This window comes from Branchiostoma belcheri, unplaced genomic scaffold (genome assembly GCF_001625305.1).
Source record: "Branchiostoma belcheri isolate BF01 breed outbred unplaced genomic scaffold, Haploidv18h27 scaffold13, whole genome shotgun sequence".
NCBI lineage: Eukaryota > Metazoa > Chordata > Leptocardii > Amphioxiformes > Branchiostomatidae > Branchiostoma > Branchiostoma belcheri.
This window is the reverse complement of record NW_017802713.1, coordinates 272,931-290,121: the sequence shown is the minus strand read 5'-3', so window position 1 is coordinate 290,121 and position 17,191 is coordinate 272,931. Positions and strand designations below refer to the sequence as shown.

Sequence of the window (17,191 nt, the reverse complement as noted above, 5' to 3'; positions counted from 1 at the left end):
TGCATTTTGAATGCCATAACAAGATTACAAGAACTGAGTAGAACAAGGCAGATGTACAGTAATTCCTTGCTGTTCCTTCGCAGTACTAGTAGACTCTTAAATGGTTTTATCTAGACCCTAATGAATGGACTGCATCCCATTGTTTGCTTCAGTTTCTATGGTTACCATGTTAGACAAATGACCACGCCCACCATGAGAGCTGAGCGTGCATCAGTGAACGCCTGAAAGTAACTGAACGAATGTGTGATATAGGTGTGACATAACCTTTGCTCACAGATCACGTGAACCACGCTCCACCAGTTAACCTATGTCACTTGTTGATCGACTGCGCATGCTAAACAAATATCACGGGACAGGTGAAACATCTGATGTACTTGTTCCTTCCCGAAGATTGTTTTCCAACGCCGACAAACAAAGAACAAGATTTGTGGATAACCCAACCGTCTTATGGTCTATAATCACTATCAAATCATTGCAACTGTTCAAGTACAAGAATGAATGGAGTCCCCCATAACCCGGAAAGAGCACCAGCCCATTCCATTCCCTAAACGTAGCGTGTAAACCCTATATGTATAGTGACGTGGCACAAACCAAATTTCAAAGCAGATGTACGTTTTTGACTCGGATTTACGTCTCTTTGAAGCATCTGCTTTGTACGTATTTTGTAGGTAAAATACGCACGACCTTATGCTACAAAAAGAGGTAGAGAAAACAAGCCAGAATCCTACATCTGCTCACAAATAAGCACAATCAATCCTACCTTCCGATTCCGACGAACCATGGACGAACCAAACGCTGAAAAATCACCGAGGTCCCCCGTATCCTCACCCGACCGCGGGGCACCGTAAAAACCAGCCGCCGCGGTCGGGGCGAGAGTTCGGGGGCCCCCGGGACACCTCGCCCCAACCTCTCGCACCCTGACAAGGGGTGATTGCGAGGCCGCTGACGGGACGAGGACCCAGAAGCCGGGGTGTGGTTTTCCCGATGAGTGAACTCACCGGGAGTTACGCGAAGTAAGCATGAGTCCAGAAGGAAATGTTTGGTAAACCCACGACAACACCCACTTCCAGTCCGCCATGGTGCCGAAACGACGCCGAATGGACAGACGCGGAAGCGGGCAGCCTGGTGGCTCAGGGCTCGGAGGTTGTCTGACTTCTCCCCTGGCAACGCCCACCTTTTATACCTGCGGGTTTGGGTTGCGCAACAAGGCGCAACGCGTCGCGGCCTGTCATTGGTTGGCAGTGTCGTAATGGGTTTGCTCATGCTATTTTGGGTGTTTGTCTAACGGAATATGCTTTGACAGCATTATACTGGGGTATGTAAATTTTAGGTGATTCCCGACCAGAATCAATTCTTCCACAAATGTCTTCGAACGATCTTGAATTTTTGAAACCATTCACATTCAAGCTGCTGTGCAGCTATGTATTTATTCCTCGCCTGTAACATTTACGACATAAATTTGGTTATATAGATTAGTTATGCACGATATCAAAATGTAACTTTTGAAAACCTACTACATTACACTCTTTTGTAACGTGATTGTTTCGACGAAAAAGACAAGGGTTTCGGAAACCTTCTCCAGTGAACCTTAATAGAAGCGCCACCTTGCGTTTAACAGGTGTCAGCCAACACGACAGGTGGTTAATATACTCTCCAGGCGGAGGTTTGGGTACTGGCTTACTAGTATTTATGGCGTGTTGATGGCTTTTTTATCGAGCTTTCTTGTTTGAACTGGTATAGATACGCCTATAACTTATAAGCACGCCAAAAATAAGCCAACACCCAAACATCTGCTTGGAGAGTAAATCTTTAAGCACGTTTTGGAAGGGAATATCGTAACGTATCGTTATGTTTTCTTAGTCTCTATTTTCCGACAAGTGAACCACTAGTGGTGTACAAAAGAAGAACGACGAAGAGAAAACGCCAGGATGACCCCTCTCAACATCTGCTTGGAGGTTAACAGGTGGCACGGAAGTTCGGCAATTTCCGTCGCCGATCGGAAGCCGTCGGTAACTTTCTATGTGGAGGTGTGTATGTAAGTAGAGATGGTGCCAGCTGCGGCTGTAAGTTGTACACAACCGCTCTGCAGTCCACTGGGACTGGACCCGGGGTTTAAAAGTACGTGTTTCAGTGTTAAATACTTTACTAGTAGATAAATACGATATTCTAAAGATGATAGAGTTTGAAAACGACTTTCTGTGGATGTTGTTGACGTGTGAGGGGGAGGGGGGCGTGTTCAAGTGAAGCATGTTTTCATGCTTCGTGTTTACATTGTTAAGGCAGAACTAGGCCGACCTAAGTCTTTATTTTGGGTGGAACCCTGCAGGGGACATGAATTTTTCGAGCTGATTGACCTTTTCTACCTCCATTATCTGACACCTGACTGTGAAAAAACGTTGTACAATCAGTTTTCCAGCATTGACATTGAAAATATAACGGGAAGGGTCCTAATTCCGACCTATATCCACAAGCTAGTTTTCCTTTGTTAAACTGTATAAGTTGGATCAAGGACGCTATAACGTCCTTGGTTGAATCACCAGAGATTGCCAAAGTTTAAAAAGATAATCCTACCTACCAACCCTAATTTTTCAGGACAGGAAACACATGTTAGAACAACATGTTTGTGTTGTTTACAGTTGATGTTTGTATCCATGAGCCCCTGTGGGTGGTGCCGGTAACCCGGGGTGATGTTGCCGTGGAGATTGTGACGCTGTGCTCACAGCTGGAACTTCTGTGTGAAAAGGAGATGAATGAGGTATGGAGCATCTACATGTACAAGCAGATGTAGGGTGGCAAAAAGACAGTATCAAATCGGCCAGGCAGTATCCATTGGCCAGAGAGGGTCCATGCGCAACCCAAGTTGATGGGGGGTAGCAACAAAAAAAGGGCCATATGTAAAAGGTAATGATCTTTCTGTAATAGGGTGCCCTAGCCTGTAGTATATGGATAATAATAAGTATCATAGGGTATATTAAGTTTCTGGTACAGTAGGTTGAAAAACCACTTTCTTGTTCTTGTACTGAATCATTTTCCCTGTTCTGAGAAATGTAAAGGATCTTTGAGTGACGGCTAGTTAATGACCCAAGAAGAACTAATGGGGTCATGACAGTAGGGGACGTTGCCTTATTTGGTAATGGTCAGGGATTTTCCACTAATGATTAAGGAAGTGATTCAACATGACTGGTACAGGAAGTATGATGCACTTTTTCCAAGAAATGTATGTGTGGGTGGCTAAGAGTATAAAAGCCCATGTAACCATGTAGTCAAGTCAGTATCAGAGAGAATCGGAGAGGAGAGAATACAGTCACGTCACTATGTAGCTCTGGCTCCTGTGTCATTTGTTCCGGGTACGTACATCTACAACATCGGCGGCCATCTTACGAACTTGTAAGGGTCACCCATCGAGACTGAGGTCACTTTAAGCTACCATGTCTTCGTCTTTGACCTTGACATACCCTTACAATCAGATAGTAGAAGCACAGGGCACACGTGAACAAAAATGCCCTATTTTCGTAAGGCGTAATCAGGCCTTTTTAATGTTCGTAATCCGTAGGCAGCCTCCCAAAAATCAACGTAATTCGTAATACTACATTAGCCGCAAAGCGTAAAGTCGTAATCACCTCTGAGACTTTAACGTAATTCGTAATCGATGGCGAAATTTTTGCGTAATTCGTAATCATTACCCCCCCCCCCCATGCAAGCTCCGATATTGTGTACGTCACAAATATCGGTGTCTGATTCGGCCTTCTGTTATTGTGACATTAATTTCTAAAAATGACCTCTTACTAGCTACTGCTCATTTCGGCTTGTAACACTTCACAACTACTGGTTGGTTGAACCTTTAAGATTCTGACCTAAATGAATCATACGTGAATAACTTTGTAATTACATAAAATTAATGTAATTACGTTGCAAATTTAAATTGACACTGTAACAGCCAGGTTTAATCATCCAACATGGCAGACAATACTGACGTCATAGTCACGTGAGTGCAAACACGTTAACCTAGCTTCATCCTACATCCACAACATCGGCGGCCATCTTACGAACTTGTAAGGGTCACCCATCGAGACCGAGGTCACTCTAGGCTACCGTGTCTTCGTCTTTGACCTTGACCCACCCTTACAAATGGTGGCAGCGGTGGGATGGCTGCGTACGTCGCCCAGGACAGAGGACCAGGAGCCAAGTTCAACGCTACAGAAGACTGAAGACCAGAGAGGCTACCAACGATACCACTGGCAGACGAGCAGACAGGAGAGCAACGGGTTGCTGCCTTTCAGCTGACAATGGAGGTAGAACTACATACGTTGTTGTCTGACCGCTGAAATGTTATATTGTTTTAGTGTAGAGAGGCTTCGTTTGATAGGACTGTCGTAGGTCCACGGACGTTGAGAATGTGGACATGCTGATTGTAGTTCGTTTTGGTACTAATTGGTAGGGATAGTTTTGTGCTGTTGTAAAAGCTCTAGGATTGAAGAATTATTGTTATTATTGATTTCAGAATCTGTTTTACTTGTTATCCGAATTCAGCTATCCAGGGTTAGGATTATGTCGAAAAATGTTGGGCAAGGCGTGCCTTGTAGCCTGGTGTGTTTGGCGGTTGCCATGGTGAAATTCCATTCTTCAAGTTATCTTGGCCAGGAGGAGAAAGCATAGTGAATCAGGAGAAAGTTGGACCATGAACATTGACGAATGTACTAAAATTTCAAATTAATGGTTGTTGCTTGGCAGGGTGCTGTAAATTTGTGTACCAAAGATAAGTTGAGATGTCGGTTAGCATAGAAAGTGACCTGTTTTGTCGTTGTATACAGTCCTTGAATTTTTGGTTTGATTGTGTAATTAGTAATACTCAGGAAGAAGTGAGTGGAGTTTTCAGGATAAGAAGTGAAAAGTTTATCGACGCGTGAGATCGCGGAGGTGCAGATTTTAAGTGGTAGGAATATAGGACGACAAAGCTGAGACGTTGAGTGTATTGTTCGATTCATGTGTTTTGTTAACCAGAAAGTCAAGCTAGGTAGATTTGTTGTGATCACCAGGATCACCAGGATGTCACATGCATAGTTCTGACGGGCTCTTCGTTTCCTTGGAAACCCAAACCTCAGGGACTGAATAATGATTCAGATGGAGCGATGATGCTTTGCCAGATGGGCTTGTTGACATCTTTGTTTAGTGGCACGTGTAACTTTGTTCTGATTTAGAAAAGGACAGGCTAATCAATCTGTTGTAACAAGTGCTAAGTGACAGCTCTATGAAGGAAGATGCATTGATGCTAGGGCATTGAAATTTAATTCACGTTCAGAGAATTTGAGGAGAAGAAGAGGTTTAAGAATATAGAGTTAAGAATTAAGGATTTTGAGGAATAAGGAGTTTGATGATTCTCCGGCGGTCAGACTGTGGCGTTGTGTTCTTTCCTACGTTGTATGCGACTTATCGTGAGGATGGCAGGATTTCACGGCTCTTTGGGACCCCAACCGTGTCACGTGCGTCTCCAGGACACCGGCTTGCCGATCAACCCCACAGGGACTTCTACAAGCGCCAAGTGCTACACCGAAGGTACATCCGAAAGGGCCCCGGGTAACACGCTACCGGAAGGATCAATGCAAGTGCGGATCCTGCGTGTCGTATACCGAAAAGGCGTGGGACTGGTTACCAGCGCAGACGAGTCTAGGAGACCGAGGATGAACCAGGAACTACGAAGAGAAGTTGATTATGGGATGAACTGAATTGAACTTATGATGTCCATAGAACCAATGTGAAATTGTGAAACATGTATCATTGAGTACTGTTACAAGTGGTATGGGAAGGAACGATTGTATTGTCTATTGTTAAGCGTCGCTTTTATATATATATTAACCGTTCATAACACGTAACTGTTCCGACTTTCTATGTTTTGCACTAATGTTAGACGCATCTGTAATTACGTCGCCAGGGACGGCTCCATTTTGAAAGGGGAGCATGTAATAGGGTGCCCTAGCCTGTAGTATATGGATAATAATAAGTATCATAGGGTATATTAAGTTTCTGGTACAGTAGGTTGAAAAAACCACTTTCTTGTTCTTGTACTGAATCATTTTCCCTGTTCTGAGAAATGTAAAGGATCTTTGAGTGACGGCTAGTTAATGACCCAAGAAGAACTAATGGGGTCATGACAGTAGGGGACGTTGCCTTATTTGGTAATGGTCAGGGATTTTCCACTAATGATTAAGGAAGTGATTCAACATGACTGGTACAGGAAGTATGATGCACTTTTTCCAAGAAATGTATGTGTGGGTGGCTAAGAGTATAAAAGCCCATGTAACCATGTAGTCAAGTCAGTATCAGAGAGAATCGGAGAGGAGAGAATACAGTCACGTCACTATGTAGCTCTGGCTCCTGTGTCATTTGTTCCGGGTACGTACATCTACAACATCGGCGGCCATCTTACGAACTTGTAAGGGTCACCCATCGAGACCGAGGTCACTCTAGGCTACCGTGTCTTCGTCTTTGACCTTGACCCACCCTTACATTTCCTCATTAACCTCATGCTTGGAGAGTATAAACTTCATGGTTGAAACAATTGTGTACTATGATAAAAATACAGAGCATACACATAATCGTGGTGGCGTAATTTCATTTTAAGTGGACTCAGTCAGTGAAAAATACGAAAACAAACCCACCGGAAACATTTCACAATGTATTATAATAAGCACTCTATTCTAAGCAATGTGTACCATGACCAGAAACATAATATATATTGTCCATGATTCATGTTTGACTTGAGTTAGTAAGCTCACATGCTCACTGTTCCCTAATGATGAAGGTTAGACATCCATGTGATTAATGTCAACTTGTTCTCTCAGTTCATTTACTAGTAATTAGTGATGCTGAAGAAGAGTAGTGACATCTGTCACTCGAAATGTCCTGAAGTAATCTCCGCAATGCATCCAGTAGTAGAGTTCGATTTTTCTTTGAACACTACAGCAAATGCAGAAATGTTTTGTTCCTTGCTTTCTCCCCAGGGAGTATCTAAAGAGTTTCTATCCCAGGACAGATATAGGAAGTCTCTGAGCCCCACGTTTGAGTCCCAGGCCATGGTGCTGATTGGGAAGATGAGGGAAGCCCTGAACAGACTGCCTCAGCCTCCTGCTTTCATACAGGTGGGTGAAATATAAAATATACAAGCAAATGTTGGGATAGGAAGGCACTAATTGTTTTCTTGCTTTCCTGTAGGCTGTTGCATGTAAGATTGACAGCATCAAGATAAAGATATACAGTATCTTTCTTTTGTTCATTGTCATGCAGTTCAATATGTTTATTTAACTTATATGGTAATATAAGGTATCTTAAGTTTCTTGGCAAAAGTTTGATTAAAAAATAGTGACTATCTGTTTTTGAAGCAATTTTTTTGTGTACTTATCTCATTGCTTCATATACATATATAGTATACACTGCTTGGTCATGCAAAGACTGTGTTTTTTTACAGGACTACTTACAGAGCACCAGTCTTTCCGGCATGTTTCCCCGAGCTGCAGCATACATCGCTAACCCACAGACACTCTACAACATGGGACAACAGGGCAGTATGGATGGTCAGTCTCTTATTGGTGTCCAGCAGAACATTCATCAATGAAGAGTTAACCAGTGGCACTTGTTTGCATAATTCATTTACTTGGGCATTTTTTTAGCATTTCTATACCTCTATACCTGTATAGCGAGTATAACTGCCCTTTGGTGTAACACTCCAGCTTCGGAGGTACGCGGCACGGTGGCAGTTAGCTATATAACACCAAACGACCTATCACACCCAATCTTTGCACTATATAACTGCAAGCTTTCAAACTATCTAGTGAGGGTGCCCCTACTGAATTTGTAGCTATACAAATTCTGTACAAATAGTTAAAGTTTGCTAGTTATGAGGAGAGTCAGTGAAGTTTCTAAAGATCCTAAAGTTAAAAAAGAACAAATTACAATCAATGTTATCATGTTATCCCTAAAGTTATTGGCGATTCAACTAGATCAGCCTGTATGATACAGAATCTACATTTTGGGTCACTGTCTGTTGTTTCTATCCAGATTACTTCCAGCACATGGCCAGTCTACACCTGGTGTCAGCCATGTGTCATCAGCTCAACACAGATGTTAACAACCTCACCAACCATAAATACATCGCTCACCAGGTGGCACTGCTATATGTAAGTGTTTTTTTCTTTGCTTTGTATACCTGGTAAACTGCTCTGAGTCATAACACACCAGTTTTGTACAGTAAGCACAAGCTGTGTAACTGTAAGATTCACTCACACTGGTAAGGACCCCCACTCCTATCAATAAGGGTGTACATGGTGGGATCTTTAAAGTGCTGGAGGTGTGGCTCTCAAACACAGAACCTCCAGCATTACATCCTATCTCAGAATGATTATCTGAGAGTCCCTGACTAAAGGTACCTATACGTAGGTGCTCATTTTCACCCGAGTCAAGTGAGGACGTGTAAAGTACCTTGATTGAAAGCTTGTTGGTAAGCGCTTTACTTTATGTACAGAATTAGCATGTGAAACCTTCGTGATGATTTTGTTTCCTTTTGTCCTTTGCAGCAGTCGGTGAGTCCCCTAGGTAGCAGAGGTCCCCTGGCTCCACATGAGAAGGCCATCAAACAGAACTTCAACAACATCAAGCAGGCCCTGACTGTCCCTGCTGACGGGGTGGACCCTCCCAGGCTGCCTCCTGACCAGACTGAATGGTAACACACTCAATAGTATGAAAGTGTGAGAATGTAGTAATGAATGTAGTGAATTAATGGGTGAAAGACCGTACAATTTTGAATCTGATCTCAAATCAATTTAGCTGACTGAAGAGCTACGTAGTATACTCTTCCACTGGTTATGACAGAGAATACACCTGCTATGTTGCTATGTGCAGCATTTATAGGTTTGTTGTACCAGGCACACCTGGCTCTTTTTGACAAATACAATGAACCACTTGTTGTCGTCCTGTCCTAAGAACTGTGACCCTTTCCAGTGGCATGCATGTCAGGGGAGCGACAACAGCCATGTTTCAAACTCCCAGCCTCTTGGTCCAGAGGCTGGGTTGCTATCCACTGGAGTATGCATACTCTGATGTACCCAAGGCATTTCTTCACACTTGCAATTTAGTGAGCCATCTCACATTTTCTTCTTCAAAGTTTCTAACCTTTGGTTACTTCTTGACACAGGATGAACTGGCTGACATCCTCCCTCCTGACAACAGTGTCAGACTTCCCTCCAGAGCTGAGGAGACCCATGCAGCCTGTTCTCAGCTTCCTACAGACTCATCAGTGACACGTGTAGTCTGCCATACATCTGCTTGGAGATTAGCAGACAACAGCACATCGGCAGAACGTACTGCGCCTACGTGAAACCAAGGAGCTTGTAGGGAAACTATAGTTTCGTGTTAGATGTTTGGTCAGTGTTTCTTTAGAATCTGTATGCATCTGTTGGGTAAGATTCATATTTTCCGACACTACAATTCAAACTACAGATGGAATATCATTCTTACCGTTAAATATGTTTGGTAGAAGTGCTATGCACATTTTATGTACCAGGTTTCACAGAGGTGCAGTATGTTCTGTGAACTTGATGCAGATAACCACTCTGTTCCTCAGGAAATATGAGCTGAGTAGTTAAGACATTTTTTGTTGGCAACTCATTAGATATGGGGCCCCTAAACTTCACATACACACTAATGGGGATCCTAAACAAACAAACAAACATACAGTGTATTATGTTACATGTTAAACATTGCTAATATGATTATACAACTGCAAAAAGATCACAATTCAACCTTCTCCCTGCTGCCTCCATTGGTAACCAATAAAAGTGCTGCTGTCTAAAGGCTACTATAGCATATTGAAAATGAACATAATTTCTTTCTCTTGTACAACAAGACACACAATGTTAAATTTAGGCTTGGATAAAATCCAACAATTAGTGAAACATCTCTTGATGCCACTTAACTTCATTTATAAGTAGTAGATACCTTTCTTTAATGGTGCTCTTTAATTGTTATTACTAAGATCATGGGAAGATGTTTTACCATATCATTACCATCTTTAGTTGATTATTGCATATTGGAGCTGATATGTATGTATCCATTTCCCTTGTTACATGTATGTCAGGAAGTTGTATGTGTATTTTGCTATCATTCATAATAGATTCTGTTACTCATAATGCATATCATAGATTTATCCTAAAATGTATATTTCTCTACAATACTTTACTGGATTGCTACAAGTGTAATCTGTATCCAGACATTGTGTTTAGGTGTAGAACCTGGAAGGTCTTTGGTTATATTTAAGATACATTTGTAGGTTGGCAATGGTTATAATGTTAGGATCGTTACTTTTCAGAGTAAAAATATTAATTTGGCAAGAATAGACATATCTTGTTAAAAGTCATTAAAAATATGGAAATGAAGTATTTTGTCACACAGGTTGTTAATTTTTTAATCCCACATAAGAGCTTCACTTACTTCACCTAACTTTGGCATTTCTTATGACATTCCGATGACTGTCTATCATCTTCAATTTTGTCTGGTTCACTGTGCACTGAAGCTTAAGAATTTAACTTTGTCTGCTTTATAGCTATTATTTCATATCTGACACACTACTATTCAAATGTAACCCTAAACTACCTCTGATGTTTTTCCTTTCCTCCCTAATACTAGACTAAGTAATAGGACAGAATTTAAACATTATACTGTTGGCATCCTCCATACACAAAGACACATACAGTGTCACACACACACACAGACATGCCAAAAACAATACTTTGCTTCCTTGAAGAAGACTGTATTTGTATACAATTTCAATATACATCTGATCCCCCTCAACAAGAAGTCATATGTAGGTAGAACCTGCAATACACATATATACATGTAATGTAACATGTATACAATCCCTGAGTAATACACTGGCTATTTCTCTTACATTTTACACCAACTATACCTTTTCACTGCAAACCATTCAATTTCCTTTACTTCTCTAGACTATCTTTTAGGCTCATCATTTTGTAGTGAACCTTGGAGAAGTTCTCTGATTATTTCTAATGTCTCGGAGGACGCCTTCTGTGACTGGTCGTACTTGTAAGTCTTTGACGGTTTGACACATTCTTGGAGGGCTTTGTCCAGCCGATCTGCAATGGCAGCAGGAGGAGAGCGTAACAAACCACCAAATGGAAGACTGCTGTACCTCACGAATATCTTCTTGCAGATGGCCTGAATAAAGGGATGATTTCAGATTAAAAAAAAGTATTTTTTACAAGTACAGCTTTAAATAGCATACTATGAAATCAGCATTGAAAATCAGTTAAAAAAGCCAGCACAGGCTTAACCTCAGTTGAGGATGACAAAACAACAATTAAGGCTAGTATTTTCCTTTGCATGACAATATTATGTCTAAAAATTGAGCAACTAAATCTATAGTCTCGATGAAGGTTAGACATCCAGGTAATATGATACGCCAAAAAGCAGTTACTCAAGCAACTGGATATGATTTTGGAAACGGTCAGATGTTGAGTAACTGCGTTTTGGCACAACTAAATCTATGTTTGGTAACTTTGGTTACATGGATTATTGTATTAAGAACTCACCTGCAAATTGTTGTTTGACCTGTGTTTTGAACATTTCTTACGCCCCAAGTCACAGAAAGATGCACAGTCAAAAAAATCGCAGTCCTCGTTTTTCGTGCAGTTTTCCTGCCCCAGAATTCCCCGCATTTTGCTCTCGAAGAACGCCATGTCCACATCTATGGCTTGGATGGTTAAGTCTGCAGACACCCCATAGTTGTCCGGCTTTATGTCACACAGATGCAGTGGTTCGGTATAGAATGTCTTCAAGTCTTCTAAGAATGTGAGGAAGCTTAGTGCAACTTTAGCACGTTTATCCCAGTTTGTTGTCGACATGATTTCTTTCCCAGTTTTGAAGTTGAACATCCCTGGACTGAGTGTCTCACCAGGAGGAGTATACTCCATCACATAAAAATGGCCACAAGATCCGTAAATCTCGGGGAAATGTTTGTTTCCTTGAAAATACTGCATCATCAGGTATTCATCCTGCTGTAACAGTGACCACAGGCTCTCCTTTGTTACTAAATTCATGGTCTCTTCTTTCTCCCACGGCATCTGCCACATTTTTCGGACAGTTTCCACCTCAGTGATATCTGTTGTACCCACCTCAAACAGTGTTTGTAGCTGATGTTTCGCCATCATCAGAAAAGTTGCCATATCTGGTTGAGAAGTGACCGTTCTACCTTCATCATTTGTGTATTCAGACACAATTGAGTTGTACTCTTGTAGGCGGTCGTATTTTGACTTCAGAATGACCTTCTTTGTGTTCCACTCTACGAGCATGACCTTCTTCCCCTTCCTGTAGTTGAGACATTTCCTATAGAGTATTGAACGTGTGGTGCAGAGATCTGGGCAAAGGTTTCCTGTAATCTTGTTCTGTGTGTACTCTCCACACTGTACCATGGAAAACAAAAACTCAAAGAGTGATCTTAATATATATAACGTTACTTGTCATTTCTTACGAGCTGTCATATATAGTACTAGTATTAGTCACAATCATCACATTCTGGGAGAACATATCATTAACGTTAGATATAATTTGTTATTATGATATACCGTAAAAACATTATAGTTTAGTTTGTCAGCACTACATTCCAAAGTGCCCACTATCCACATTTTTATCTTATTACCCCTATTCATACTAAAACTAGAACTTTAACAACTAACGTTACAACACTTATCGAAAACTTCGTACCTCATACGTCCAAAGGTGCCCCCCTCCCCCTTCCACTATATACCACAGTATTACCAACATAATACATCTAGATACGGCGCCGTACCAGTTTCCTGAGCGTTTCTCTCGACTCCTGGTCCGTGCATCTGTGTGCCTTGACCTTCCTTCCCACAAACAGAACTGCGACAACGATAAGAACCAAGAGTACAGCGAGTACACACTTGCAAACACTCTTGCACAGTCTCTTCCGGGTTCGAGACCCCGCCATATGGGCTCTCGATTCTCGAGACCACTGCGTCAGTCTAAGGGCATAAAAATCATCAACAGCAGATCTAACAGGTGAAACGAACGTTATGCTGCACACAGGAACATCGAGAACGTTGCTTTGTATCGTTTCTGAGATGAAAATCGCAGCAGCTACAGTCTAAAACTTTCCCGTCAAACTTAGCCCAACATTAATAGACTGCACTATTTGATCAAAGAGGGGAATCTTGCTGACATTTAAGTTATTTTTTAAATAGCACACTTGCGTTAGAGCACAAAATAAATACCAAAGTAATAAGTAATAAAAGAAGTACCAAACCATGTCTAATTGTTCCCTTTTGATATCATTGTTCAGTATTGAAATTAAACTTCGAACGTCACCCCTTTCTTACATGTGGTATGTCCAAGGTAGCTAGACATAGCGCGGTATTCATTCACATAAGTCGAATGTTGGTGACATGCTAAATATTCAAAGAACGTTTAGGAAAGTTTTCAGTATCGTTCAAAGAAGACGTTTCAACCAAATATATATAAAAACGTAACATATTAATTGTCGTAACGTTATGTATTTATCATATTCACGGGCCATACTGATTCAATTACATGGATGGCATCCCCAGAGCCCCAAAAACTGACGCGAGCGTGCGAAATTTTTTTTAAAGTTTGGAAAAAAATTGCCTTCATCATCATTCAAGTCTGGTCATGAAGGTTGGTTGTCAATGAACAAATGACAACCATATACACTCAGAGTATGATATGGGGAATAATAGACTCTTCATTTTCATCCTGCAAGGGGGGGTCTCGCTCTACGCTGAATTCGGAAACTTCTCGATTACGCTTTACGATAAATTCCAAAGTGGCTACAACGCATTACGTAGAATTAAAACGCCGAATACGCTCTACGCAAAAATATTAGAGCGGTCCGTCTACGCTCTACGTAGAATCAACACGGCCGATTACGCTCTACGGTAAAGGGCTTCCGGGCCCCATTTCATGTCTTCACATTTTCTTTGTGTCCTTTGGAATTGATTTTGGCATTCTACGACATACGTGTCGTTTTCCAGTGGCTTTTGCGGCTTTTGCATTTTGCAGCTGCTTTGTACGATTTACAGTATGGTGAAAATATATAGCAAAGATACTGTTTAAACCTGTCGTCAGATAGAGACTTAAGACTAGATATAAAGTCTTAGACTGTGTCGGACGCGATCCAAAAAGCCATGCTCCAAGAAGGACAAAGACATGAAGTAACCATACGATTGCAATATATTATTATGTTTACCGAAGGAAAACATATTGTTTTTGCTCAGTTTCGTCTTCCTCCTCTTCTTCTTCTTCTCCAAACGGTGACCTTTGACCTGAACCAATGCTGTGTCTGTTGCTGTGGTAACTGGTGTTGTATTACATCATGTTGCAATTTTATAGCACGAGGGATTTAGACTCCCGCCTGACCATATATATGAATGTGTTTGAGTAAGAATAAACAGAGCAGACCACATGTGAAGGTAAACATTAATATGCATTTGCCTTGCAAATGTTACCTTTCTAGTGTACAGTTAATTATTTGTCGCATGCACATGGTAACCCTCCTTTGTTATATGTCCGACGCATTGTCAAGCTTCTGTTTAGTATTCATGAGACGTCGCTGTTTTTCCATTCATCACAGCTGCCGTCTCTTCGGCGGAACTCCATTCTTAATTGTATTTATGTGAAATCTGAATCTTCAAAGAAGGCTGTACAACACCCGTAGGCATATTCGTGTACAGCACATCAGGGTACATTATTTTTACTCTACTACTAGGGGTCTGCATGGGGGGATCCCGACAACGCTTAATGGTAAAACTATAAGGATGGACAAGGCTTGACGGTGCATAGGCTGGACGGCAACGATCAACGGTAAATGAAGTAGGTGTCCCTGTGCTTAAAGGCTTTGGTAACGACGTCTTATAATTGTTATTTTGTACATGTATCTGACGTTCAACTTAAGTTTACTATTTTTCATACTATTTTTTTCAAATTATGCTTAATGATTATTGAGGAGAAAAAAAATGCTACATGAAACTAGAAAGCAAATGTGTCATATTTACCTTCACATGGCCAAAATTAACAAACTACTGCTTATTCTTACTCCAAGACAATCATATATATGGGGACCATCCAAAAAAAATATATATATGGGGACTATCCAGCCCCTCTTGAGTTCTACATGGCACTTGCAACATGATGTAACCCAAGAGCAGTTACCTTGGTAACAGACATCTGGTCCTGGTCATTAACCTCATTTGTTTGTAGAAGAGGAAGAGGAAGAAAGTGAGCAGAAACAGTATGTGCCCCTTCAGTAAACATAATTAAATGGGCCACTTATAAGCTTACGGAAGAATTTCTCAACAACGCTTGACGTTCAATTAAAACAGCCGGCTACAATTAATGGTGCAATCAAAACAGCTCGCTATGCCTCACGGAAAACGACATGTAGACCCTCTACTAGTGTTCACAGTATGCTCCCTCCTCCCGGTCGGCAAAAGACATTCAGACCCTACAGAAGATACATCCTACAGCACGGAAGGTACAAGACGGTGAGCAATCGGTATTTTTTTATTTACACGTGTGTTGCAATTAAACGAACATAAGAGTATAGCAAAACAAGGTGGTACAGAAGGTTTAAAAAAGAATTGTATTAAACTGATAAACACGACATATAGTTCAGAGAGGCTTCCAGATCTGTACAGATTCCGCCATCTTTTATTAGCTCATCAAACGAGAGATCGGTAAGCATATGTGCGATCCAAAAACAGTATTGGAAGTAAGACCCAGTGACACAAAGTGTTTATTTACAAGAGGCTCTTGGATGCTTACATTATCTGAAGAAATAGTCCCTTTTTATATACATGTACTGTCGCTTAACCACAGACATAGTAAAAAATCACGTTTGTAGACGTTAGAAAATTCGGACCAAGAAAAGCGAAAATGACGAATGCATGAAAAAAAATTAATCACTTTTTGGTATCTCTTTTCAGCACCAAGGACATTCACCATTGGCGCAGTGCTACATTACATTGATCTCTTATCACACAGCGATTGGGTCATTAATGTAGCGTTTCCCTATTGTTCATAGCAACAATAAACTCCAAACCCCATGCGGCTGCAAATTTGAGTACGCTATAAACTTTTGACGGTAGATTTGTTGTTGATACAAAATACAAACTTATTTGATTGTTTATCTTTTTTAAACATCCCTTCTACCCTTGTATCAAACGTTTGACAAATTCTTATTGTTAGTTTTAACGGTATTTTCAATTTCCAGTTGTGATCTGCATCAGTTGCTGGAAGCGCTGAAACGCTGTTTTAGCTGGTTTCTAGGGTTTTTTTAGCGTATCCGTAGTGTCCATGATGTTCCTGACTCTTTCACTACAAATCTGGAGGCTCCACTCGAGGCGTTGTATCTATGTCTCGGAATGCCAAAATCCATTCCAAAGGGACAAGAAGAAAATGTGAAGGAATGAAAATGAAGAGTCTATTCTTCACCATGCCAATGAAATTTGTTCAACCTTCATGACCACCTAGATTTTACAATGAAGACAAACGTTTTTTTGCCAAACTTTTATTTATTCCCACGCTCGCATCAGTTTTGGGGTTCCCATAGGATGTCATCCATATAATCAAATCAACTTGGCCTAATGATATGCCAATTGCAATGTTGTTAGAAAGCAATGTACTTTCTAGAAAATTAATCCAGTTAATATGTTTTACAGGAAAAACGTATTACTAAGCACCGTTCTGAAAGATCTGCACACCATACAGCATTTCAACCTAGGCACTGAAGTCGGGAGCAGGCAGTGATTGTGTCATCATGTTCCCATTTTTCATCGGTGATTATGGAGTTGAAGGAAACGTACGTGTGAGTAGATTGAAACAGTACAGTACAGTTAAGTAATTTTGAATGCTGATGATAAATGTAAATGACAGAACAATTTAGTGCCCGATTCAGGGCACTGCGAGTCTGCACATACGCTTATTATTATTATTATTATTATTATTATTATTATTATTATTATTATTATTATTATTATTATTAGTAGTAGTAGTAGTAGTAGTAGTAGTAGTAGTAGTAGTAGTAGTAGTAGTAGTAGTAGTAGTAGTAGTAGTAGTAGTAGTAGTAGTAGTAGTAGTAGTAGTACTATTA

At 40.9% G+C, this 17,191-nt stretch overlaps 2 protein-coding genes and 1 long non-coding RNA gene across 5 annotated transcripts in view; 2 read left to right on the top strand and 1 right to left on the bottom strand.

The window, feature by feature from the left end:
• The first annotated feature begins 1,960 nt into the window (after positions 1–1,960).
• Positions 1,961–9,486, top strand: LOC109463919. Of its 2 annotated transcripts, none has more exons than XM_019760816.1 (7): positions 1,961–2,035; positions 2,637–2,755; positions 6,999–7,136; positions 7,463–7,568; positions 8,053–8,171; positions 8,568–8,713; positions 9,185–9,486. In XM_019760816.1, the coding sequence occupies exons 1-7, from the start codon at positions 2,020–2,022 to the stop codon at positions 9,288–9,290; spliced, it is 750 nt and encodes a 249-aa protein (XP_019616375.1). In that variant the 5' UTR covers positions 1,961–2,019; the 3' UTR covers positions 9,291–9,486. The 2 variants fall into 2 exon arrangements, with proteins under 2 accessions (XP_019616375.1, XP_019616374.1); XM_019760815.1 differs by having other exon boundaries at positions 1,980–2,118.
• A 1,504-nt stretch (positions 9,487–10,990) lies between these two features.
• Positions 10,991–13,015, bottom strand: LOC109463654 (protein FAM69C-like). The gene is made up of 3 exons (XM_019760508.1): positions 12,854–13,015; positions 11,598–12,467; positions 10,991–11,223 (listed from the first exon to the last, which is right to left on the bottom strand). The coding sequence occupies exons 1-3, from the start codon at positions 13,013–13,015 to the stop codon at positions 10,996–10,998; spliced, it is 1,260 nt and encodes a 419-aa protein (XP_019616067.1). The 3' UTR covers positions 10,991–10,995.
• Positions 13,016–16,768: 3,753 nt separating this feature from the next.
• The window catches only part of LOC109463933, a 1,729-nt gene continuing 1,306 nt past the window's right edge, over positions 16,769–17,191 (top strand). Inside the window, exon 1 of one of the 2 annotated variants that reach the window (XR_002139852.1) lies at positions 16,769–16,900. This is a non-coding gene — a long non-coding RNA (uncharacterized LOC109463933). Of the gene's footprint in view, positions 16,907–17,191 lie in introns of both variants that reach the window. The other variant, XR_002139851.1, reaches the window with a different exon arrangement.

Excerpts from the sequence above, each read along its gene's own strand:
- LOC109463919 (XM_019760815.1), top strand. The coding sequence starts at position 2,046 with ATGGTGCCAGCTGCGGCTGTAAGTTGTACACAACCGCTCTGCAGTCCA. Across the intron at positions 7,137-7,462 it reads AGCCTCCTGCTTTCATACAG|GACTACTTACAGAGCACCAG; the intron begins GTGGGTGAAATA and ends GTTTTTTTACAG. Across the intron at positions 7,569-8,052 it reads ACAACAGGGCAGTATGGATG|ATTACTTCCAGCACATGGCC; the intron begins GTCAGTCTCTTA and ends GTTTCTATCCAG.
- LOC109463654 (XM_019760508.1), bottom strand. The coding sequence starts at position 13,015 with ATGGCGGGGTCTCGAACCCGGAAGAGACTGTGCAAGAGTGTTTGCAAG. Across the intron at positions 12,468-12,853 it reads GAGAAACGCTCAGGAAACTG|TGTGGAGAGTACACACAGAA; the intron begins GTACGGCGCCGT and ends TCCATGGTACAG. Across the intron at positions 11,224-11,597 it reads GGTCAAACAACAATTTGCAG|GCCATCTGCAAGAAGATATT; the intron begins GTGAGTTCTTAA and ends CCCTTTATTCAG.